The 27,674-nt window shown below is 29.6% G+C and overlaps 1 protein-coding gene across 2 annotated transcripts; it reads left to right on the top strand.

Moving 5' to 3' along the window:
- Window positions 1-889: 889 nt before the first annotated feature.
- On the top strand, window positions 890-26,730 carry LOC106685556 (organic cation transporter protein). 2 transcript variants are annotated; one of them, XM_014428308.3, is made up of 12 exons: window positions 890-1,083; window positions 5,972-6,207; window positions 8,103-8,249; window positions 8,329-8,432; window positions 12,216-12,370; window positions 15,215-15,383; window positions 16,333-16,462; window positions 16,543-16,729; window positions 18,020-18,148; window positions 19,429-19,607; window positions 22,411-22,551; window positions 23,557-26,730. In XM_014428308.3, exons 2-11 carry the CDS (start codon window positions 5,977-5,979, stop codon window positions 22,528-22,530), a joined length of 1,551 nt encoding a protein of 516 aa, XP_014283794.1. In that variant the 5' UTR covers window positions 890-1,083; window positions 5,972-5,976; the 3' UTR covers window positions 22,531-22,551; window positions 23,557-26,730. The 2 variants fall into 2 exon arrangements, with proteins under 2 accessions (XP_014283794.1, XP_066901261.1); XM_067045160.1 differs by having other exon boundaries at window positions 22,411-26,730.
- The last annotated feature ends 944 nt before the right edge of the window (window positions 26,731-27,674 follow it).

Raw genomic sequence — 27,674 nt, 5'->3', positions numbered from 1 at the left:
ATTTTAATTTGTTATTTAAAAAACCTACAGTTTTGAGAAGTTTTCAAAGCCTCAACACATCAGTATTATTTTTGTCCTCGACAAATGAGATGTTCCCTCACATATCAAAATTGAAGACCGATGACTAAACATGTACATCAAAAATATTTTTATTCATTTATCAATTTCGAAAAAAAAATTCACTTAAAGTAAAGTAGGATATATTATAAAGTTTTATTTTGTTAATAACGTAGACGAGCAATGAAATTATTGGTTACTCTTTTTATCTTCTCCTAATATTATTATCATCAAATATGTTTTATTCGTATATTTTCTTAAGACGTGGCATATATTAATTCAGGGTCAAATACGATCGTAATTCGCCAGTATTTTTTTTAAAAATAAAAATAAAATAAACTTGAAACGAAAAATATTTTAGTTCGAAATTTAAGACATACTGATAACTTACGAATGATACTTATTGAACATTTGTATAATGATTCTTAATTATTTTTGGAAATTTTAGCACTGCTTTAAACATAAGGTTTAATGCAAAAATAAAATATAACTCTCACGAATTTCGGATTTTTTGTCTCTGACATTGGATGAAAAAATAAAATAAAAAAGTAGATAATGATACAAATTTTGTATTCACCTTGAGGAATATCCTGTTAAAAAAAAATAAATAAAAAGAAGAAAGAATGTTCTTCAAAGCTAATAATTAGATAGCTCATAAGATTTAAAAGTATTACGTAAGTATCACTGGTCTTTTTTTTTTTTGTAAATAATGGCACATTCGTGAATAATTATAAAGATGGAAAATATTCAGGACAATTTAATTATTAAACGAAGAAGAAATAATTGAGGAGTGTGAACGGATGTTCATCAACCTTCTCGGGCCACGACTACCTTCCTAAAAATTCTCAGTCGGCTCCGAGATGTGATGGTGTTAGTTACCCTGATCTTAGAAATTGTGGTTGTGGTTTAGTGGGATCGAATACAAGTTAAAGGCTACTTATAAAGCTAAATTATACAGCAGAAGATAATTTCGCATATCTGTCGTTTTCTACAGCCTGTCTCTTCTTATCCTTCAAGATATTTAGTGTGAGTAAAATAGATTACTTTACTCAAACAATTTTAATTCGTTCAAATTGAAAAATTACGAAAGTAACAGGAAAATAAAATAAATTTTACTGTCGTGTTGAATATATAAAATATATATAAGTTTACTGGATCATTTTTGAAATAAATGAAAATAATTCATTATCTTCTTCTCCTATTTTATTTTTTAATCTAAATAATTATAATAATTAATCAAGAATTTGTTTGCATCGGCCAAACTAAATTAATAAAATTTCTTTTCCATTATTTATTTATTTATTTTTTGGTTGACGTTCCTATCAGTTTTAAAAATTATATTTCAATTACAATCCTAAGGGTTTCTCTAGAGTAGTCGTACTGTTCTAAAATTTATTAATATTTCACTGTAAAAAATGTTTATTGTATAAATTTTTGCAATTTACTTTTGTTTGTAAAAATATAAAATTTGGATAGATAAACAGTTAATGAATGAAAAACAATTATTTGTACCCATATTAATCACAGTCAGTAATTAAATGTACATGTAAAATAACACAATTTAAAATTATTCATAGTAAATAAACCTTTTTTTATTTTTTAAATTACACTTTATTAAAATCGATTAAAAAATAAATGAATGAAATAATACCTTAGTTTTATAAAATAAATATTTTTTTTTCATTTATAATTTCTGAGATATAGTACCACTATTATTTATTTTTTTTTTTAATTTCTTTACAAAGGAATAGTGAAAAGCCTATGAAAAAAGTGAATAAAGTTCATTTTATAAATTATTAAAATTTATTATTTAATAAAAATAAATAATTTATTAACTTACAAGGCAATACCTCATATCGATTTGTTTATAAAGAAATGATTTTCATTTTATGTGTGATGAATTTCATTAATTCAGATAATGAAAAAAAAAGGTTAAATTTGTTTTTTTATTTAAATATAAAACAAAAAAACTGAATTGTTTAACAAAAAAATTGATTAAGTTATCTCAAAAAAATAATTAAAGTGTTCCTAAATGTTAAAGATTGTCTTGTACATGTGTGTGTGTGTGTGTGTGTATAAAAATAAAGAAAAGGAAACATATTCATATTATATAACATCATTTTGTCGGTACAGTGTGGAAAAACTATTCACTTCCTTGAGAAAATAACCAATAGTATTGATGAAACAAAGATTTTTATTTTACAAAAAGAAAACAAACAAAAACCTGAATTAAGCTCTTTTTGTTCCTATGATTACCCAAGGTTGAAGAATGATGACAATAGATAAAACAAATTATTTGAAAAATGGGTTGATTTTGTTTTTCGTAGTTAGTTATATCGTAACTTATTTTCCTTATATTTCAACCAAAATCATCAACAAAAAATTGTTATCGGTATAAAATAGCGTAATATTCATAATTGAACCAATTTTTAAAATGTCATTTTTCGTTTATAAATGTCCACTGGAAGAAAAAAACTGATCTTAAATCGATCAACAGTTGGTAATGAAATAAAATTGTAAAGAATTTTATTAATAAAAATAAATTAAAATTTTATGAAAATTTCTTTTAATTAAATTTCTAATTTTAATGTCATAAAATATAACTTTTCCAGTAAGATTTATAAACTTATTGTAAAAAATAAATAAATAAATTATTAAAATTTAATTCATTATTGATATTGGCTTTTGATTAAGTTCCTATGAGTTAATGATTTGTTTGGCTAATGGTTTCTATAAATAAATAAAATTTATTTTACTATTTTACACCTGTGAGAAATCTAACATCAGGTATGTTTCCTCCTATTCAATTCGTTTGAATGATGAATGATATAGCTCATTCGTATAAGCTGTGTAATATTAAGAATCTCTATTCTATCACACACACACAATTATATACATAAATATTTTTAGGTAGTAGTTTAATAATTAGTAATTACGTTACCCCACTGGAAAGTGTCACTTCAGTTCTACAGATAAGATTAAGCTATCTATAAACTAATTTTCTCAGAGTTATGAAACTTCTCACATTTTTAATGAAATTAAATAAATTTCCACTAACAATATAAGAATGAAAATTGAGATTCGTCACATCTCCATTATCTTTCGTTTGATAGCACCGTAATTATATGTATGTAAGATCAATCACGATATAAATTGTTCCACGAAAACATTTACACTTTTCGACAATGAATATTTATTTTGTGATCTTAAATATATTTATATAAATTCATAATAATCTGAACAAATATTACAAACATCAAAGAGAAATAAGCAATATAGTATTTATACAATTTAATTTTAAAGATTAAAATAAACTTTTAATAGTAGATATTACATCTACTTTAGCTAACTTTAGTAAGTTATTTATTTAGTAATAAACATATAATGATCGAAAACGTGAAGAATCATCTCTACTCTATTGACATTAATAGAACTCTAAATACAATCCACTTAACAGCCCTCAGCCGTAAGAATATTTAACTTATCATGTAAATATAAATAAACTGAAACTCGTTTGTCAATTAAAAATTTCAGATACTGAAAAGTTGAAACTTGTTCACAAGAATACTACTTTGATTATAAAAACCGGGAAAATGTTATTGTCAAGATATATCACCCCAAACATAGTAAACTTAATTGCACTGTACCACACTGAGTATTGACAGGGAAAATTACCTGGAATATTATATCGTTCAAAACAGTAAACAATCATCCTTAGATCTACTAAATATTGACAGTGTAAATAAACTAAATAAGATCTATTTCTTTTTTTAAAAAAAACTATATATATTTAAAGTAACAACAAATCTACATAATTTGTATAAAAAATCGTTTACTATTTAATAAATACCAAAACCAGGGACACGGTCGAGGGCGAGGCTTGAAACGTTAATTCATTGTATTTTTAAATTATATTAATATGTACACTTTTTATGTTGTATTAGGAATAACTATTTATTTATTTAGTAGCAATACAAATTTAATTCACCACGTCATTAAACTACCAAATCATACCAAGATGTACACATTTCTATATTGTTTTGGGAATAACTATTTAATTATTTATATAGTTTTAGGAATAACTATCGACTATCCATAAAGAATAGGAGGTAAAAAATAATTAGGAAATAATAATTCAACATATAATATGGTTACATAAGCATAATTCAAAGAAAATGTTCAGTGTGTGTTATTAGAAGCTGAAAGTGTGAGAATATATTAATATTAAAATGTAATATAAAATAGTAATATTAAAATAAGCGAAAGAGGGGGAAAATAAGAAAATAATATACATATGAAAATTCAGTTCGTAAATTCATTTACAAAACGTAAGTTATTTTAAACTAGCTGTACCCGTTATACGTTAATTTTGCTCAGTCTGATTAAAGGAAAAAGAAATAAAAACGAAAACACATGCTTCCTAGAAGTATAATTACACAATGCTTGTAAATATTCTATAAAAATTTCTTTGGCCTCAAGCATCTTTAGGTTTTTATAATTATTCATATAAATTGAAGCATTTAATGGAATTGGAAATATTTTTCTGAAAGAAACAAATCGAATGGTAATCTTAAATGCGGTCACAAAAAATCAAAAATAGTTGACAACTATTTATTTGCCAATGTAGTAATGTAGTAATAGGAATAACTATTTAGTTATTTATTAGGAATACAAATTTAATTCGATATGTTGTTAAATTATTAAATCATACTAAGATATACATTTTTTTTATATGGTTTCAGAAATAACTATTTAATTTTTATTAGAAAATAAAGATTAATTCGTATTATTATTAAATTATATTAAGATGTTACAGTAAGCAATAGGCATTTACATGTGTATAAGTATTTAATATCTATGCTTTCATTGTCACACCATACTAACAATTACTAACACCAAATGAACCAAAATCCATGGTTAAAAGACGTATATATTAGCCAATAAACTGTCTATGTATCTATTTATTACATTTACTTGCAAATTCATATTAATTTTCTTCCAAGAAATCCGTTTCTTAGTTTAGCAAATTCAAAACTGAATAAACAAGAGAAAAAAAAATTGCTTTTAAAAAAAAAAAAAAAGATGAGAGCGTAGACGAAACCAGTTTATTTTTTGCGGCGGATCCTGTTTGCCTCGATCTTTGCAAAAAATAGCAAAAACCGAAGAGTTGTATTATATTGGACTTTGTACTACGAAATTCGACGAATTTATGCAATATAATTTTAGACGATTTGCAGAATTTTAACTTTTTATTTCTGTCGGCACTGAAGGGTAACTTCCCATGCCTCTTATATCTTCTAAACTCAACTCATTTGAGACCTTTTTCTATACAGTTATAATTTCATTAAATAATCATAATTAAATAAACATGGTGTTATAATCTTGAAACTCGAATGCCTGTAGAATCAGGCCTAAGGTTCTAGGATTCATAGTCTTAGATAAGAAACTCCTTTATTTTGTCATTGTCATTTTGTGTCTATAAAAACCTATTTTATTCTGCTAAACATTGCCAGACTAAGTTCTTTCGGAAAGTTAGACTTGACTCATACTACCGATATATAATTAAAATTACTGAAAATGTATATACAATGGATAAAAGTTGATAGGACTTTATTAGTATCGCAAATTAGGTTAGTGTATTCCGATCGTGTGTAAAGTAATTGTTGTATTAACGTTTAGTCAAAATAGATCTTATAGATTTTAAAGTCGGGTTTCTTACTTCTTTTAGTTGTAAACAAGTCAATATCGAATTGCTAAACGTACACCCCAACGAGTAATTGAGACACATTCCGAGGAAACAGTGAACAATTTTTCTTATAGACTAAATTCATGAACCTAAAACTTCTTGGGTCCATTTTCCCAGTTTTATTTAACTAGTGAATTCTTAAATAATTAACTGTAGTTTACTTTACAGATAAAATGGTTGACGAAGCAAAGACAAGAGAGCCTGCTGAAAAAGATGTGATTGCAGAGTGCATCGGGGACTTTGGACGTTGGCAACTGCTTATGAACGTTTTGCTGCCATTGGTCAACTTTCCTTGCGCCTTCCACATGTACATTCCCAACTTCATAACAGAAACGAGTGCTACTTGTGCCAAACCCGTCAACAGCCCACTCACTCAGCACCAGTGGATTCAGCTCAGCGCCTTGGTAATTATTTTTTCTTAGGTAAGAAAATCCTATTTTAAGACCATGATCTAAAATTCAGAGTCTTTTTACATATGAGGGGTTGCAAACAAAAACCCACAAGCCGAGAAACAATTAACATCAATTATGTGCTAAATATATGAGAACAGAAATAGGTTTTTCTTTCATTTTCTCAAAATCGTGATTTTCTGGCTAGTAAGAATTTTGTTGGTATCACTTTATAGTGATGTAATCCTTATTTTACTCTTCTCCTCGTTTGATCCCTTTGGTTCCTGTCCCATCAATTACTTTTTCTAAGGTTCTTACTACATAGGTAACAACAGAACCCCTTACCACATAAGTAGCAATAGATCTCCTTGCCACATAGGTAACAACAGAACCCCTTACCACATAAGTAACAACAGACCTCCTTGTCACATAGCTAACAACAGAACCCCTTAACACATATGTAACAACAGACCTCTTTACCGCATAAGTAACAACAGAATTCCTTGCCACATAGGTGACAACAGACCCCCTTGCTACATAAGTAACAACAGAACACTTTAACATAGATAACAACAGAGCCCCTTACCACATTGATTTTTCAATATTATATTTATTATACACCTGAAAAACCATTAATATATGCACCACCTCCATAAAACAAAATGGTAGCCCATATTTGTAACACGTTGCTCTACGCGTAACAAAACAAACTCTCCCACTAGTGACAAAAGACGTTTTATGTTTGTTTATCTGAAATTAATTTTTTGTAACGGTAATATACTCAGTCTCAAGCATCTTTAGGTTTTTATAATTGTTTATATAAATTGAAGCATTTAATGGAATTGGAAATATTTTTCTGAAAGAAACAAATCGAATGGTAATCTTAAAAAAAAATTATGAAGATGATCAGGGGTGCGGTTACAAGAAAACAAAAATAGTTAACAACTATTTATTTGCCGACATTATATAAATATAATTAAAAAAAAAAAATTTACTTTTTGAGTTATGGACCAATAAATTTTAATTTTGTTCATAACCTGATGTTGATTCATGGGAATCCTGTGGGACGATTTTTTGTTTTTGTTTTAATTATTTCCTGTAGTTCTATTCTTTTCTCGTTCATCCCAGCTAACTTCTCAATCTAACTACTTTATCGCATCTTAAAAAACTTCATGTATGAATGATGAACATCGTAAGTTTATTTTTCAGAATGTAATTATTAAATATTTTTGAAGCAACATTGAAAATTTGTGCTTTTATTTATTTTATAAAATTAATCTATTATTCGTGTCAGTACATTGATTTTGTAAAATCAATATATCAATTGTATACTACGTTAACTTATGCGTAAGTGATGATGTATTTTGCGTAAAATAATAACATCAAACTGTTGATATCCAGCAAACATCGTCAATAAATATCGCAATAATACTCTCAGGTATGGGTGTTAATACTTTAAAGGTCTCTTATCAGTCAGTAGCCTGTATTTTGCCAGCCCACAGAGTATGTACTCCAGACTCGGGGGCTGTAAAGAGATGCACTCTTTACTGAGTCTCTAAATACAGGTAACAAACATGCTTCCCTCTGTTTTATTTCAGAGTTCTGATTCACTCCGTTCACCCTACTTTAAATTACAAACTAATTCAACTTTTGAATTTCCTTTTTTGTTGGACCTGTTAAGTCCTATCTTTAAACGAAAGGTAATAGATTTATAGTTTCTAGGTAACAAAAAGAGTCTTCCGGATAATTAAAAGCTCAGTTTATTCTTAATCGCTTATTTGTTCAATGATCTCTTATTATACCATGACAGAACAGACTTTGGAAGCTGTTTAGATGATCTTTCTTTTGCTAAATGATTTGCCATCATACTTCCAGATGATTCTTAAAATTTGTCATACCCTGTTTTACAGGATAACCAAAGCAGTATATGCACGATAAGGGAGTTGGACTACAGCCATAGCTACGAAAGCCTTAGCCAGGTGCATACCAACAGAACCATTCTTTGCAGCAGATGGGATTACGATACGACACATCTGGGAAACACCTTAGTTACCGAAGTAATGAAGCTCTTTATCAATGTCCCTTATGTCTTTTTATGTTTTTAATGAATCGCTAATAATAGTTTGTTGTTCGCAGTGGGATTTGGTTTGTGACAGAAAGTATCTGTTAAACGTAGCTGAAATGATGTACCTGATGGGCGTAGCGGTCGGGGGTTTGGTGTGCGGCTACATCTCAGACAGGTACACCATTTAGTATTTCATTTTGTAGTGTTAATAATGAGGGGTGTCCAGAAAGTTACAAGACGCCATCTTGGTGTCCGGACGTTCCTATATTCAGTAGGTATCCAGCTGTTGTAGTGTGAGGACTGTGCGTTCTTCACTTTCACTCTCTGTGAGTCGTCAAAGTCGCCCTGCAATAGAAAATCCCACCACTTGTGAAGTGCGGTCTTTGATTCGGTTTTTGTTGGCTCGAAACAACAGGCCAATTGAAATTTATCGTCAGCTTTGTGATGTTTACGGGCAGGGGATAGTGAGTGAAATCTGAGTGAGGCAATGCTGCGTTGATTTTAAATATGGCCGTACCAGTGTTCACGACGAGGATCGCAGTGGTAGGCCTACCCTTGTGACTGATGACCTGGCAATGCAAACCAATGACAAAATTCGTGAAAACCGTCATTTCACGATTACAGAACTGTCGGAACATTTTCCCCTAATTTCACGGAGTTTGGTGCATCAATTTTGTGCTTGGTGGGTTCCAAAAATCCTAACGTAAGACCATAAGAAACAGAGACTGTCTACAGCACTGACCTATCTCCAAGAATACAGCACAAATGGTAATGTAGTTCTGGATCGTATCGTAACCGGGGACGAGACTTGGGTGAAGCATATCAACTTTGAAACAACACAGTAGTCAATGGAATGGGTGCACACACATTCTCCCAGGAAATCACGAAAGTGTTTGCAAACGCTATCAGCAAGAAAGATCATGGCTACTGTGTTACAAGGGAGTGCTTCTCGTTGATTTCCTAGAACGTGGAGCAGCAATCAACTCACAAAGGTATTGTGAGAGGAAACACTAAGAAAGTTACGGCGAGCCATACAAAATAAGCGTTGGGGAAAACAGCACCAAGGTATTGTTTGTTCACGACAACGTACTTCCACACACGGCCAATCGTACCAGGGCAGTCTTGGATAGTTTTGGATGGGACCTGTTTGACAATCCACCATACAGTCCGGATTTGGCGCCGAGCGATTACTAACTCTCTTCCCAGCGATGAAAAAATGGCTCGGTAAACAGCACTTTGATGCTGACGCCGAACTGCATGCCGGAGTAAACCAATAGTTAAAATCTCAGGCGGCAGATTTCTACAGAGAGGGTATTGAAAATCTTGTGCCACAGTATGATAAATGTATCAATTTGAATGGCGATTATGTAGAAAAATAGCTTCAGAGTATACTTTTCAAAGAATGTATATAATAAATTTAGAGTTTTTCAATTTGTGGATTGTTTATTTCAAAACCTCTGTTACTTTCTGGACAGCCCTCGTGCAAGTTCAACAACAGCCAATGTTTAATTAAAAAACCTCTTTAAGTGTTATATTTATCAGCATTTACCTACTCAGTCATAAAGGATCTTCGTAAATATTTTTAGTCTCGATTTTCTGTAAGAAAGTACTAAATAGGTAGCAAATTAATGACAACTTGTAGATGAATATTGCACAATATTTGTTGAATATAATTACTTGTGCCTGGATAATTGCCCACCATACGGGGCACTTAATGTCCCATAATGTGGAAAAGCATTTTGATCTATTACTATCTCTTTCATCTATATCATATTTTCTATTAAAGAAAAATTGACGGAATATCTCTTTAAATATATTGTTTCTACTCTATTCATTCTATTCTTTATCATTTTAAGCGGAATGAGGTATCAGTCCATTCCCCCTGAATCAAGAGGAGGGATTGCCTCCTCGAAGCTTCCCCGTTGGGGCGGCTACTAAGGAGAGGTGACCTTAGGGTATGTACTATAGTTGACCTTTATCTGAAATGTAGGTTATTTGTAGTGTGCTGCATATTGTGTACTGTTTGAGTACCAGACATTTCTAGAGGGCCAGGATCTGATTGCAATCTGACGACTGGGTTGCTATTTACCTACTCCAGGGAAAGGTCAAAGGAATGGCATGGAGAGACAGGATCCACAACATAAGAATAAGGTCAAACCTCGAGGCACAGAAACCTTGGAAGAATAATCTAAGACAGTTTGGGACCCTCCTTAGGATAAATATGGAAAGTCACGAAGAACATGGATCATCTGGGAGGAAGGCGTGCGGGAAGCGAGGGCTGGACTGGAGCAGGAGAGTGATGGTATAGGAGAGGGACAATTGTTCCAAGCTCTATAGTGAGCATTCCCACATTGCGCAGCAGTTGAGAGGGATTGGATTATTATGTGGATTGTTGGTGATGTTTTCTAGAAACAATGAAGCTTGTTACCTTTTACACCTTACGAAACTCTATATTCTTCTGAAAATACATTAATATACTTTCTTTATATTTACATGCACAAATGCTTGAAGCGTTATGTATGTAGACATGCACAGACGCATGGGATCGAATGTACTTGCTAACATCGGTAGCGTGTAGTAGAAGGCTCCCGACCACTATACTAAGTTTCATTGTTTATGGGCAACTTCACTTACAATCTCACAATACATGTTACGGTATATAGTGGTTGTATCTCGTTATTTGTAACCTCTCCTTTCCCCCTTCGGCCAGCGGCGCCTGGGCCAATGTAACCCCCCCGCCTTCAGTGGACCCAGCCCAACCTCTTATAATGCCATATGGCACTGTAAATATGTAGACTTTACTCTGTATATATTGTATTTGCTTAGTAAATTAAATTAGGTAGGAAAAAAAAAGGATGGGGGTTATTTCGTAGTATATTTTTTTTTAAAGATGGTTAGGGTCCAGTCCCTTGTTTACATCTCATCTCATACTATCAGCCCTGATGAAAACCTACATTGTGAGATGAAACGTCGGAAATAAATAAATGTAAATCTTTACCACTCCAACACATGAAGGGTCTGGGGTGCAGTACTTTGTAAAGAAGTACTATTACTAGACCAACGATTGTGCAAGGAGGTGATTAGGTTCGAATCATACTAAACTGCTATATTTTTACACTATTAAGTGTACCGACTTTATGGGCTGGGCTAACCCCGGACGCTCATTGAAACAGAGAATAATTATCTGTCGATAATATTGAGTATAAGTCGATAATACTTATAGGCATGAATGTAATATCAGGTTGAGGGTGATGTAAATGAAAACTAATTTAATCTATCTGTCTAATTGCTTGGGACCTTGGCGACTTAAGTTCCCACGATTCGTCAAAAAAAGAATAGGAACTTTGCTGTTCCACAGTGATGCGTCTTTTTCCTCGTTTTGCATTCTAAATTCATGCTAAAGAATTTTATTTGTATATTTGAATTTTAAATGATTCGTACTTTATGAAGTAGGATTCGTATGTGTTTTAAAGCTACTTACAAAAAACGTATTCTTTATAAATTAAAATGTGTTATTAATGCCTAAAACCAAGTAAGCAATTAAATCTTGTTTAATTTTTTTTTTTATGTTTTCGTCTTATATAAAACTTTTTTTTCCTCTTTATTAAAACTCACATTTAGCAAACAATGCTCAATTAAATTATTGCCAATAACAATTAAGTAAAAATAATCGTATGCACGCTCAACATTATATTTATTATTCTGAGGAAAGAAACAATTACGAGGTTATTACAATTGTCTGGGACAGGGAAGTAATTATATTGAAATCTCAACAAAAACAATAAAAAAATTGTAGGTCAGCATTTATTTCTAAATTATCTTTAATTTGAAATATTCTTAATCAAATGTAAGAAAATGTATATATATATAATAAAAACTACCAATTTTTATGAGGTGTTTTTTTTTAAATGTGATCTTATCTCTCATTTTTTTTCTGAAAAGAACTGTTTGTTTTTAGGTTTGGTAGAAAAAAAACTTTGATGTTCTCCTTGCTCTGTCAGATGGTAATTGGAGTTTTTATTTCTTGGACTCCGTGGTTTCCCTTGTTTTTTATATTGAGAAGTATTTTGGGTTTCTTCAGTGCTAGCGTCATGTTCTCTGGCCTCGTGTTATGTAAGTAACTTTCATCTTTTTAATTGAAGTTCAAGTAGTTTATTTTTTATTTTTCCCTTATCTGTATAAGGAAAACATAGTAAGGGGAAGTGTTGGGATCATGAACAATCTCGATTACTGATTATCGACGGATTCATTAGTTTTGAGATCCCCAGAATCCCAATACTCAAGTCTCGCAAAATGGTGGGTGTGTACTTATCAGCCTAACTCGAAAACAAAAAATCATACGTAAATAAAACTGATATTAAATATTTAGGGCAGTTGTATTCCTGGGATTTTCCGGAATAAGGGTCGTAACAGGAGACCTATACCGCTGGATAGCCCTTTGGCTTAGGCTAGTATATCTTATATAGGCTAGTAATATCTTAATATTACAGAAATAATATGTAACATATACAGGCTTTGAAGGCAATGAAAAATGGCTATTTATTGATATGTATCTGTTTACTATTTATAATTATTATATTTATACCTAAATCTGTTCAGTCTAAAAATTAATTATTTTTCTAAATGTGAGAACATTTAATTGCATTGTATGCAACGTTAGTGAAAATGTACTTAGCACCACTGTGCCACCAAAACTTTTAGTATAAAAGCCAGCAAGAAAAAAAGGCAGTTATCTCACCCCAATTTTTGATTACTTTAACGAAAACTAGGTATAATTAATAGTCAAAATTGATGAGTCTACCAGGTATTGGTAGGGGAAATAAAAAATGGCGGCTGTTTCAAAATCTTAGAAAAACACTAATTTTTCATTCGGAGCTCTTTATCTTAAAAACTACCAACACTAGAAAACCTAAGAGCACATTATTTAAAGAAGAGTAAATTTGCTGAAATATTAGCCCTAAATGAGCTATTTACGTCCAATAGTTCTCGAGATAAAGCTTTTTAAGCAAAATTTCTTCAAAATCTACTGCAAGATTAGTAGTTAGTTAATTTATTTTGAGAAATCTATATCTCAGGAACTGTGTGATGTACTGGTGTCTATTAGTATTCAATTTAAAGCTAGTATAATGGACTATAAAGATGTTTATTACTCTTACCTTCGTAGGAACAGTATTTTTCATGATATTTGCTAAAATAAATTGATTTATATTTGTTCGGACAATAAATTTGATTTATGAAAAACTTCATTTCAGAAACTATTTGACGTACAGATGTCTGCCAGTGCTCAAATTAAAGCTAGTTAAATTTACTATAAAATAGTTAATAACATTTATCTTTTTTGGACTATTAGTTTTTATGATATTTGACAAAGTAAACTCACAAAATGTTAATTTCTAGTTGTTCTTATAAAATGTTAGATTTGTGAAAAAATATATCTCTAGATCCATAAGATGCACATATGTCTGCCAAACTCAAAATAAAGAAAATTTAACTTACTATAAAGTAGTTTATGACATTTATCTTCGTAGGAATAGTAGTTTTTATGATATTCACATATGAATATAAATTTATCCGAACAACTATGAATCAATTTATTTTAACAAATATCATGTAAACTATAACTCCTACGAAGATAAACATAATGAACTACTTTATAGCTCATTAAACTAGCTTCAATTTTAGTGCTAAAAGACATCTGTACGTCAAATGGTTTTTGAGATATAGATTTTTCAAAATAAATTCACTAACTACTGATCTTTCAGTACGTCCCATACAACATTTTTATGAAATGTTGCTTTTTAAAAAGGTATATTTCGAGAACTATTTAACGTAAATAACTCTTATAGGGCCCATATTTTAGCAAATTTCCTCAACTTTAAATGACGTTCTCTTAGGTTTTCTTGTATTGTTCCTACTTTTTAAGATATAGAGCTCCGAATGAAAAATTAAATTTTTGTGTCGGATTTAAACAGCCGCCATTTTTTATTCCCCCTACCTATACTTGGTACCTAGACTCACCAATTTTGACTAGTTATTATACATAGTTTTCATTAAAGTAATCAAAAATTGGGGCGAGATAACTCCCTTTTTTCTCCTCTTGGGCTCTTATACTATTTTATTTGTTTTCCTTGGGTAGAAGTTTTATTGCAAAATAAAAATTGTACATCTTTAACTTATTTACTTGATTTCAAAATTTAAATTTTCTCTGGTCGATAGATGTTGCAACTTAACTTTTCTACGTAATATGCTCTCATATTAATTTTCCAAAAGTGGGTATATCTGGAAAATCTGTTATTTTCATTTTTTATTTTATGAGGGGGCGGGAAATGGGAGAAGAGAGAGAAGGACCTAAGCAGTAATTTTTTTGGTGTTATTGGCGACACTGTAATTGACTCACTACGTTCCTTTTGAATTATTCCATTACTGTTGAATATATTCTTTTCTTCTTAACTTGTATCTGTAATGTTTTCTAAAGGAAAAGTATTTTGTCAATGGTTTACCTTTGAACGTATCCGTTTCATATCATATAATAGTCCCAGATAGTTTTTCTGGACATATTTCGTGATATTTCTGGTAGTGCAAATAATTTATAAAGAGTTTGAAACAGTGTAATTTCTGAGCAAATGTTTTTACGAATTGTTCTTAACATTGTTCAAGGAGGAAGATTGTATTTTTTCGAGACATGACAGAAAGAGACAAGTGAAGACGAAAGTTGAGAAAAGTTATATATGACTGCCAACTTGGGTTGCAAAAAAAATTTATTCCGGGAGGAAAATTTTGGATCAATATTGATTCTATGGTTTCTGTAAATGAATAATAACCCATGGCTAACTACAAGGGGACCACCATATATATGTCTATTTATTTAGCTTATTTTTTATTATTTAAATGTTTTAGTTTCTATTGTACAGTACAATATACAAATTTGAAATAATAATATGTCTTTGATACTTTTAGGCATGGAGATCGTTGGGGGGAAATGGTTGACAATATGTGGCGTTTCATATATGCTCACTGTTCCTCTTTCTTACATTACCATTTCCGGAATAGCTTACATTACCAGAAATTGGAGAATTCTCCAGCTGACTATATCTCTGTTGCCTATTCTGCTTCTTCCTCTCAATTGGTATGATACAATTATTAATTAGAAATGAATCTATGCTTTTCCATCCTCAATTTGAATTTATTCTACCCTTTCTGAGCTTATGGATTTGATACAGCAAGTATTTAAGAAATTTGTATTGCGACTGCTAGATATGGAATTTTATTTATGTGCATTTGTGCTAAAAATATTATTGATAAAGGCTGGCCCTGTTATTTGACCTTTCAGTAAATAATATTCAAAAATTAAATAATCATAACAGAAAAAAAATATGCATTAATTACATTGTTTGAAACCAAGATTAAAAATGGTCAATGAATTATTAATTCATTATGAATCTTCATTTATAACTTTAGTTGGATGAGTAAAACATAAGTTTTAATTTAAATTTTTCAGTTATGGTTATATTGAATTAAGTATTTTTTTGTTATCTGCAATACTGTTAATAGCATTATTTATTATTATAAAATGTGGAGTTATTGCACTACATATTATAATTTTTGTCATATATAACTCCTTATTAACAAAATTCCAAACTATTTTAACTTTTCATTTTATCTATTTTATAAATTCACAATAAAACAATCCTGTTTTTTTTTTTTAAATAATCGATTAATGAGTTAAAAGAAATAAAAAGCTAGGTAAAAAGCTTAGGTTTTCTAGAGGCTTCAATGGTTTTATGAGAAAGGATGGTGTTGGAGCAATCGAATTTATCTATTGTCTAAATTGAATTTCTTTGTAACGACTCTACACAAAGCTGATATATTAATTAATTAATCTTGTAAGGATCTTTTAAATTTTGTTTTCCCTTCAACTTTAAGTAAAGTACAGAAATAAGATTTCGTATAATGTAATAACTAAGAAATATAATGGTAGGATGTTACTCCTTTGGACTTGGCTTATATTAGTTTAAATTTGTTTTATGCTTACCAATGTTCCCTCCTTTCTTAAAATTATGACTTTGCCTATACAGGATAGTACCTGAATCACCAAGGTGGCTTTTAACATCATATAATAAAGATAGACTCAAAGATGTACTACAGCAAGCAGCAAAATTCAATGGCAAACCACTATCAGACAACGTGGATGAATTAATTCAACAAGTATAAAACTAATTATTGACTCATCAGTACTATATTTAAATACTATTTACTTTTATTTTATTTGTGGACATGTTTCTTAGAGCATGACAAAGAGAGGTGAAGAACCTCCGAAGGTGAGAGTGATGGATTTGTTTCGTACCAGATACATGAGAAAAATAACTTTAGTGATGTATGTTATTTGGTTCTGTCAATGCATCTTGTACTATGGGCTTGTGCTAAATGTTTCTGCCCTAGGTGGTGATGTTTACATTAATTCAGTGATATCAGGTAATAAAAAAAAAATTTGAATATATTTTTTTATAATTATTTAACTGTATTAATTACTGTTTAACTTGAAAAATATGAATTTGTTTTTAATTCTAATTGAAATAAAAAATTATCAGCAAAGGTATTATCAAAATTTTATTGTACCAGTCAGTTCATTAACTGTTAGTTCATTTTATTTTTAGAGCTTCTTTATTAATGAAATTTTCCTCAACCAAACTTCAGTTTACACCTCCTCCTATTCTTTCATTCTATTTTTGCCCATGCTCTTGCCTGCTTTGTTTTTCCATTATATAGATCTTCCTCTCTTTTTTTTTTTTTGTTCCTGACATGCTGCATGCTTGAAACTCTTGGCAAATCTCCAGAAATCCATCTTCACTTATAAAAATAACTTTTATGTACTATATTTATGGTCCAAGTAACAGAGCTATATAGCATTATACTTTTGATGGGTCCACTTTTGATCATTTTTTCCCTCTTCCTGAGAATACTACAATAATAGGAAAAATAAAAGAGCACAATATTTTATATTCAGTATGTGTAACCAGCATATAATATAATACACATACCACATATCCATGACATTCGAACTACTGACTATGACAGAATTCATCTATAGAAGGTGTATCAAATTTCCTGATAGCTCCTAGTCCTGTACGAATCCCTTATTAAGGGGCTGACAAGATGGCTATAAGGTGGCAACACGCATGAACAGCCTCAGTCTAGACTGATGACTAATAACTGACATATTCTTGGCTCAAATAACCTGGTAAGCCCCATCATCATTAGACTGATTCCATTTAAATCGCTGATTTCCGTCCTAAATATCCTATTCCTCAACCTCCTTTCAAATGCATTCCCAATGCGGATGTCCCCTCAACCCATTTTTCCACCATCTTCTGATATCAACCCCACGCACCTATGGGGCTAGGAAAAAAAAAGTTCACTATCTGATTTCAGAAAATGATATTTAAAAAAACAATTACATTAATTATTAAAAGAGTTATAAACATGTGAAATTATTAATAATGGAGAAAAATATCTATAATTTACATTAAAAGGATTATATTGAAAGTAGCATTATCCGGATGAATTATTTTTTAAGATTGGAGAAAGATAGGAACTGGCTATAAACCCACACATCTTCTATAGGCTTAATAAACTATTTTACTAAGAACAGTAATTATTTATTAAGATTGATGTTATTTATTCTAAAAATATTTTCACTCATGAATGTATTTTTAATTTATAAAACATTACTGTTTTATTTATAATTTTTATTTACTGAAACAGGGGTAGTTGAATTTTCTGCCATTGCATTATCCATTTTTGTACTGCTGAAGCTTGGAACAAGATGGCCGCTAGCATTGGGCTTAGCAGGTGCTGGCGCTGCTTGCCTGTTTTCAACTCTTTTCCATAAAGGTATTTCTTCTCATAGTAATTTACTAACAAATTTTGATTTACAATTTTGTTTGAATCATAAGAGTCATTAGCATTTTAAAAAGTGCTACCTAATCCTAGTAAAAAAATCATTTAAAAAATTTCCAACAAAATTAAAATTAACATTAGCCACTATTTCTAAAAACTAAAAACCTTCCTAAATTGTATGTTTTAAACCCAAAAATGGCTTCCATTTCCTATTATCAAGTATAAATTTTTCTTTTTGCAAACAAAATCTTATTACCATAACACTAAGTACTAAATTTTTTCCAAAAATATTTTTCCTGGCCCCCTTTGCAACGTCAGTCGGTCCAAGTTGTTTCAGCTATGTAGCTATTCGTATGTATCGGCCAAATATATTTTGTTAGATACAATATTTTTTGTATTTTAGGATTTTTGAGAACACTAAAAAAATAATTTGACTTTTAGTTTTAATAATTTTTATTCACTTAAACTCATTTAATATAACTGGTAATATTTATTTGTTATTCTATACTAGGAAACAAATCAATTGGTATGTTATTATCCCACTATGCTATAAAAATGTATTGCTTTATACTAATCATTAAATATCTGCTGAGAAAATGCTACAGAGGATGATATAAAAGATTTCTAAAATAACAATTTTTTTTTTCTTGAATCCTAGGGTGTATTGGCAAGAACTACCGAAAATATTTCATTAAGATCAACAATTCAACATTGGTGGCCTCACTTTGCAACTAAAATAAAAAAAATTTCTGGCGATTGGTCAGTTCAGTTTTGTAAAATTTGTGCAAGATTAAACTTACAGATTTGCAATATGATCAAAATGTTTATGGTATCATCTGTATTTTCTTTTTTTATGCATTCAAAGCATTTTCTAACAGCAATTTTATATATTTTCTAACAGTAAGATATATCCAACAAGTTTTTTCTCCATTCTGTTTATGTATCAACAATTATTTAGTTCAAATGAAAATTGAACAGAATTTAATCATTGATTTCAGTCTGTAATTATGTTTTTATAAAACCTGATTAATCAATTTCTATATGATTCTCATGGTTGATACAGAAGGGCATCAATTCTGATAGTTCTAATTTTCATAGTTATATATTAAAAATATTATTTTACTTTCTAGTTTTTCTTTTTTTTTTTTTGTTATGTACGTGGTAAACAATGAATCTTTGATGGTCAAGACCTACGATATTGATAGCTTAGCTCCTATAAAAAAATATTCTACTTTTCAGGAAATAACTATTAAAAAATATAATATTGTTTATAGAGGATCTAATACACTTGGTGCTCATAACGGTTGGCCGATTTTTAATCAGTTCTCCAAATGTCACTGTACAAATTTATACAGCTGAACTGTATCCAACGATAATAAGAAATCTCGGATTGGGTTCTGCAAATGTAGCAGCAGGTGTTTCTCTCATATTGATACCATATATCTGGCTTATGGTAAGCATATTATTTTGTTAAGCTTTCTACGGTATCCTCGTAAATTAAGAGATGGTAATAACCATCTTCTATAGTCATTTATTTTTAAATTAATCATACCATGTTCAATTTTTATAAGTGAGCCTGAGTGTTAGAATTTTGATGGATTATCAATCGTTCTCAATCTTTTAGCAAAGAATGTTTTTAAAAACATCTAAAATTAAAATTTCATCATTTGAGGCTACCAGAGCAAGAGTGGCAATCTCTTTTTGTGTCTCGATCAAAACAGTCAAAACACAAATCTTATTTCTTATACACATACTTAATTCTACAATATAAGACTTTTTTTTGTTCATACAGTGCAAGAACCCTGTTAGTATTTGATGCGTTTGCAAACATAGTTCCATCTATATTTCAATTATTCTGGTTGATAGAAGCAGTTGGCTTATTCAAATAATTCTGTTTTTAGTCTAAATGAAATGTAATTGTGGTCAAAGCTAACAGTTTTGTGGGGTAGGCCATTTTTTCTCACTCTTTTTTAATTAAAGGATAGGTTATAATAAATTATATCCTTATAACTTAAAATCTAATATTCTTCTAATATAGGATCTATTTAAAAATATTGATTAGTAATTCATCATTTTTGAAGGGGTAGATGACAATTTCAGAACTGTTTCCATTTTGCGTTATAATGATGTACATTACCCTATTATATTTTAAAATTTTATGAATTTATTTTATTTCACTTGCTTATTTTTTTGACAGATAATTACAATTATTATTTGGTAAATAAAAACCATTAGCATTTTTTGATAGATCAGGTTTAATCCCTTTTCAAATGACAAATATCTTAATGAGGTGTTTATAGTTGAGAAGATGGTTGAGGATGTGGTCAGCTATGATATACATAAATAAGTTTAACTTATTTTCTAGAAGATCGCTGATTGACCGTATGTATTATTAATAAATGGAATATACAACTCAAATAGTAATAACTATTTATTTTATTTTGTTATTTTAGCCAATGTTCCACCCCACATTGCAAGGTTTCGTGAGGGCTAAAAAAGATTCAAACACTTTACATAAGTAAAAACAATATAAATGGAGAATTACTATGAAATGTAAAAATTAAATAAGAAAAATAAAAGATTATAAACAATAAATGAAAACGGAAATAGTAACAGATAAAAAGAGGGATAAGAATAAAATCAAGAAAAAAGGAAGAAACTGAAGGAGACAGAATCCATATCTGTTATGACAGAAGCCAAAGTCAGGGTGAACCATTTGTATTGGGAGGAGTGGGGATAGCAGTTAAGTACGTTACTTTTGAAAATAATTTTAAAGTAAACAGTGTAGGAAATAAAGAGAATATTAAAATTAGGTGAACAATAAATAATAATATACATAATAGGGGGAAGAAGAAATATTTAACCGAAAAACAATATTGAAATGTACAGATAGAAACCAAAGAAGAAATAAAGTAAAAATAATGGGATACAATAAATATAAATGATAAAAAAAGACAATATACCAAATGAATTGGGATACAGAGGTATGTAAAATTATATAATAGAAAAATTAATAATAAATAATTAGTGTAAATATACTTAAGTTAGTATATATGTATATATAGTTGACCGTAAAAATTGATATATAAGAAGATGGTTAGGGTTGCGGTCAAAAGAGAAACAAAAATAGTTTACAACTATTTATTTCCCGACGTTTTGCCCCACTTTGCAGGGCTTCATCAGGGCTAAAAAGATACAAAAAAAAAGAAAAGAAAACTGAGAATATTACAACAATAAGATACAGTAAGGTAATTTAAGCTATGATAAATTACCTTATTGTTGTAATATTCTCAGTTTTCTTTTTTTTTTTTGTATCTTTTTAGCCCTGATGAAGCCCTGCAAAGTGGGGCGAAATGTCGGAAAATAAATAGTTGTAAACTATTTTTGTTTCTCTTTTGACCGCAACCCTGACCATATTCTTATATATACTTAACTTAGATTCATATGAATATAAATTTAAGTTAGGATATATAATTATAAAAGAAAAAGGAAAGATTGTAACTATAAAATATAATTAAATTAAGTATGGGTTGGGAATTTAGAAAATAAAACCAGAATAAAAGATATGACAGGAAAGTGGGCTTCTGAAATGCAGAAGCCTTCTTTTCTCTACGTTCTGCATATATACCCTTATAATTTTCCATTTATATATTTTTTACTTATGTTAAGTGTTTGTATCTTTTTAGCCCTGCAAGGTGGGGCAAAACATTGGCTAAAATAAAAATAGTTGTTACTATTTGAGTTTTTTTGACCGCATCCAGACCATATTCCATTTATTAAATTTATTTTGTTTGTGCCGATGTTTTGTTTCAGACTCACTCTTGTGGAGTTTCCATTAAGAACAACTCTTAAGAGTGAAACTTTATTCGAGTAATCCTAATGAAGGATAGGTAAATAGAATGATATAAATAAATAGAATAAGTTTTAATTATTCGGGTTTATTATTACTGACCGCACCTTCACCTCCTCCAACCATCTTCTCATGATAAATATCTTATCTCATTATAAATATCAATGTTTATTTATACATCAGATGAGTATTTTATTTTTTATTATTATTTTATTTATAGATGTATTGTTTTATTGAAAATATGCTTTAGAGCATAATGGTGGGAATGATCATTGTAAGTTAATAAATAAAAATGAAGCAGTGACATTTCTGTCTGAAACTTATACTATAAGTTCCTCATTACACTCATAACTTTCATTCATATTTCATCAGAAGAATTATGCAGTTCAATTTTTTTTATTTATAGGCTGGAGTGGATGAGAGTCTACCAATAGTAGTCATTGGACTCGGTGGCGTATTAGGAGGTTTGGCAACTTTACTTCTTCCAGAGACAGCAGGCTGGACTGAAGATTTAGAAAAAAGTTAAGAAGTTGGCAATATTAGAGGGGTATTCACATCATTCCTATCAAGTAGTAAAAGCTTACGATTTAGCTGAATATTAATAATGAGAATTAACATTCAGTCCCTTAAAGTCAATCATATATTCAGTTTAAACTTTTAACAACTTAAGAATAATTGCGTGAACTAAAATTTTAATTAAATTATAAGTTTCAACAAAATCGTTTTACTATAATTTTTTTTAACCAATTATTTAATAAATTAAAATTATGAAACTATTGATGAAAGAAAATGCTTGATGGGGATATTTTGAATTCTGAAATGTTTTCAACTTAAACAAGTTAAGTCATCTAATAGTACTGGCTCCTACTTCTTATTTACAATGAAAAGTTTACTCTGAACTGTAGCCTTGTTATGAAAATTGCACTGTTTCTGATAAAATTGTTGTTTAATGAGTGATTTGGCCAAGATCAAATACAACCTCCAGATTTTCTCCCAGATGACTTTTCTTAGAGCCTGGTTTTGTCCCAGAAGATTATCTATAGCTGATCAGAATTAATAATTATTTTTCAGTCAAACACGAAACCGGATTCGGGAGTAGAATCAGAGTTGCTGAGCTAATCCCTTCCCTGTAAAAACTATAGTATTTAAAAGATTATTATTTTAACAACTTCTCTTTTTTAAAAATAATATAGTTTTGAAACCATTAAAAAATATGATGGAATTAATGTTTAAATGTCACCATCTTTTCTCCTCAATATTATTTAAAAATAAATAACTCTACCAGCTTTTGAAATTTAAATGTATGATCTTTGTACATTTTCATATTTTTGTTACATATGTTCTATAAAAAATTGAATTTGTGAACGATTAAACTTTCTATACTTGCACTAACGGATCCACCAAGGAGGGAGAGGTGGGCACGTCAGAAACTTATTTTGGAAAATGTGTTTCTATTACATTTAAATACAAAAGGCGCCTTTATTATTATATATATAATTGAAAAAGTAAATTGTATTTCAAAACTTATGTTATTTAAACTATTTTATTTTAGGTCAAAATAATTTTGGATGATTGTATAGAATTCGCATGGTGAACCCCCTCAGAAATTTCCTGGGTTCCCCCTCCTTCTGCATACTTATACGTGACTATAATAAATAAAAATTTTCATACATTCACTTCATTTCAAGTTCTTAGGATTGCCTCATGTGTTCAGTAAGTAAGGTTCTTTCTACACATTCAGGATATTACTGAATTTAGATTACATGTAGAAATTGTTTTTTAGTTTTCTATTTGTTTATTAAAAAGATTTTAAATCCAAACATTCTTTTTATTTCTGTGATTTTATTAAAAAATTAACTTTGTCTATTAACAATACGTGTTTTGACAGTATGTCTTGAAATTTACTGATAAATCTTAATTTTAATGTAATGATAATATATTTTTTTATTTTTCAATGAGTTTTAAAAAATATTTGATTATTTTAAATTAAACTGAAGATGAGTTTTACTGATATTTTTAAGTAAAATATGATGATCAGTTGATGAAAATTAATTAATATAAGGGATACCTTCTCCCTGAAATTAATAAAAATAACAGTAAATATATCCTTCAGGAAATACATTTTTCTTGCATATTTTGTTATTGTAACTTGCTGTAGTAACATAATAATTATTATAGTTTTTAGTTAATTATCAATGCTCACATAATATATATTCCTTCAAGGACATAAATGTTTCTAATAAAACCATCAAATAAGTAACATTTAAAAATGAAAAATAGAATTGATTCATTGATTTTTTTTTAAAAATCTGAATCATTTATTATACTCCAGTTCTGTTCTTGCCATCTTATCAGTAGCAGTTGGCCTATTGAGAATCTGATGGTAAAAACATCTCAGTAAATGATGTACACTATGGGCTTCTTCAGGTTCTTGATCTTCTTTTGATTAATATTTATCACTTACTATTGTAGAGTGGAAAATGACAATTTCATACCTTTATAAATGAAAAAATTCTGGTCTTTTGATAAAGACCAGAAACGTTCCCTAGGCAAACAGGTTTCTCTCTGTTCTTTAGAGTATTCAAACTCTTTGAATTTCGATTTCATAAAACTCTCTCTTTGAAATTTTAGAATGCCTCAACTACTTATCTCATTAGAAATCGTAGATTTTTTTTTTTTTAACATAATATAAGAATAAATTTTGGAAAATGTACTGCTTTTCATGAATAGATCCATTTATGGACATATTCCCAGAACCACTTTTAGCTCGCATGAATTATGAATATAATATTCCAATATAACAGATTCAATTTAATTTTTTTGTAACTGGTTTTGATATCAATTAATGGCTGAAAGCTAAAGGCAAAATAAACTTTAAAAGTGAAAAGGTTGCACTTTTCTTATTTGTTTAAATTAAATACATCAATTCTGTGACAGTGAAAAGTTTTTGAAAAACTATTTAAAGTATTTGTCTTTAAAATTTTTTGAAATACCAATAAAATATTTGTCCAGCTGGAAGTATAAGTTATGACTGAATTTTTTTAATTTTGAATAAGCTTCTCCAGTTGCCTTGTTCGAACTGGCTAAATAACAGTTAAACCGAATAATAAGTAAGCACACAGTTTCAAATATTTAGGGGCTTACCCAGTATGGAAGTACAGCTATTAAACATTTTTAGGAACAGACATTATTACTTTTAAGCTCTAATTCTAACATACTCAAGTGAGCTTTAAGTAATAAAGCAAAAACTCAATTTTAAGTGTAGAAATGAAATTATTCTATGAATTAAGTTGAGAAAGAAGGTGTAGAATGAACTGGAAAATGTAAAGCAGTAATGGAGTTAGGGACAGCCATTGAGGAAAACTAACTGAGGTGGTTCGCTTATAAAAAAAACAATATAAGAAGGACTTACACTCAAGCAAAAGGAAGACTTAATAGAATACACCAAGAAGGCTACTTTCATGGAACTGTTTTATCTAAAGAAAATAAACCGTAAAAAAGGAAATAGTTGTAGCAGATAAATAAAAACTTTACTGCTGCAAGCTTCAATCATCGAGTTCAAGAAAAGCAGATTTAATAGATTTTAATAACAAAATTTGTAAATAAAATTAATTACTTAAGAATAATATTTCATTGTCATTAAAGAATAACATGAAGACAATAGATGTAAATAAAAGGAAAAATCTGTAATAGAATGTTTCATTAGATCATTTTAACTAAGATTATAGAATACTTCACTCATGGTATTAACTTTATAATATGATTACTGCAATAAGTAAATTGAACAACCTTGTTATTAACACACCACTTCATATATAATTAGTACAAATAACAAATTTTATATTAGATAACTACTCTGAATGTAATCATTTAAATCTGAAAAGATTCACACCTAATTTAAAAGATACAAACATATATAAGGATGACAAAGTGTCTCTAAGAAGATTTGTTATTAGAGTAACAATTTTAACATTAATTCTTGTTATCTAGAAAGTTTCTGTTTCTGTTGTTCCATATTGATAGTGAGAACTATCAATGGTTGATCTGCAAGTAGAAGCTTCATTAATAATGTAATATAAGATCCTGATGATTCTGTACAACAGAATGAAGCAACAAATAGTGTGGTCACACATTGCCCACATAATCATCAACTGTGTTCATTGTGTGACTAGGCTATCGGTTACTTATCGATGTGACCTTCATTCCTTTCCCAGTAAGCCTTAGTTAATAACTATTATTTTGTTGCATACAAATATACCTGTTTAGCTAAATAAAAAAACAATATTTATTATACAGTTATTGAAAATTAATTAAATTATTACCTTCTTAAGAATGGCACTATGGTAGGGCATGATCAAAATTTAATGGTTTATTAAAAGTATTATATGCTAAGTCTAATCAAAAATAATTACAAGCATGCCACTGTTTTTAATAAATGTAAACATCAATAGAAACCGAAAGGTAAAATGAAGTACAGTGATATATTTACATATTTCGAGACGTTTTTCTTGTAAATGATTAAAACAATAATTCAAATCAACCTACACTACTAGCAATAATTAGGATTAGAAAAAATACAATATCTGTAAAACCAATATAATCAACAAAATACTTAGATTAAAAAGGTTATAGTACCATTGACACTGCATGTGATAACAAAGATTAGCCAATAGTTAAACTATGTAGTTATTTCCTCAAGGATGCTAATATATTTTGTGGTCTACTACCTTTCTATTCATTCAATCTCAAAAAATTAAAACATAACCCATCTTAGCTCCATGTTTAGGGGATATTATGCCTATAAATAACAATTATACAAAACATAACCATTATAACTAGAATCATAAGAGCAACAGGGTGGGAGGATTAATCTCTTATTAACTCCATAAATAATCTATCAAGGACAAAGCTTAGGGGTGGCGTAATACATCGATGTTACAATATGACTATCGAAAACGGCCATTGTTGGTTTGGATTTTAAGGGGTAAAATCCCAATGAAGTAATTTTTCGATGCTTTTAGTATTTTTCGATACGTAAAAAACAAATATCTACAAGAGTTGCAGATTTTCGTCAGTAATATTATTTGCTGACCAGCACATCGGAATTAGTGCTTAAAAACATTGATCTTCCTACAAATTGAACAGTGTATCGATAGCCGCTGTCCGGAATTCAGAAGCGGCCACCCCTTTAAATAAATCTTCAAGACGAATTGTGTATGAAACTTATCAAGTTACGTAAGTTAGATTGCTTGCGTATTGGCCATAAAGTTATTAAGTCATTAAGCCAAATGCTGAAGCATGTGTTGTGAACTATGGAACAAACACCATGGAGACCTATTTAGACTAACCTTTGCCTTAAATTCCTATTAACAAAAACATTTTTCGAAAGCCAACAGGAACTTAGCTGAACCTTCGTTGCCCGTGCTATGCGTGAAAGATACATTCGACTCTCATTTCACTTCCGCTAACAGGTCATCGAGGAAGTGTCACTACGTCCGCAACTTTCAGTGGATTGCTATATAGTCAAATAGTTCTATAGGGAATGAGAATTAATCAGAAAATATATCCCGAAAAAGATGGACCCTACTTGGAGAGGAACATTAATCGTAGTAAAGGAGTTGAGATTGTCTGATTCCGAATTTTCTTCATTCTATTTGATAACAGAATGAT

Source organism: Halyomorpha halys, unplaced genomic scaffold (genome assembly GCF_000696795.3).
Source record: "Halyomorpha halys isolate HHAL.00 unplaced genomic scaffold, Hhal_1.1 Scaffold710.1, whole genome shotgun sequence".
Lineage (NCBI taxonomy): Eukaryota > Metazoa > Arthropoda > Insecta > Hemiptera > Pentatomidae > Halyomorpha > Halyomorpha halys.
This window is presented reverse-complemented; position numbering and strand designations above follow the sequence as displayed.

Coding starts and splice junctions, on each gene's coding strand:
- LOC106685556 (XM_014428308.3), top strand. CDS start 5,977: ATGGTTGACGAAGCAAAGACAAGAGAGCCTGCTGAAAAAGATGTGATT. Junction 16,730..18,019: donor CATTAATTCAGTGATATCAG/GTAATAAAAAAA, acceptor TTACTGAAACAG/GGGTAGTTGAATTTTCTGCC. Junction 19,608..22,410: donor TACCATATATCTGGCTTATG/GTAAGCATATTA, acceptor TTTTATTTATAG/GCTGGAGTGGATGAGAGTCT.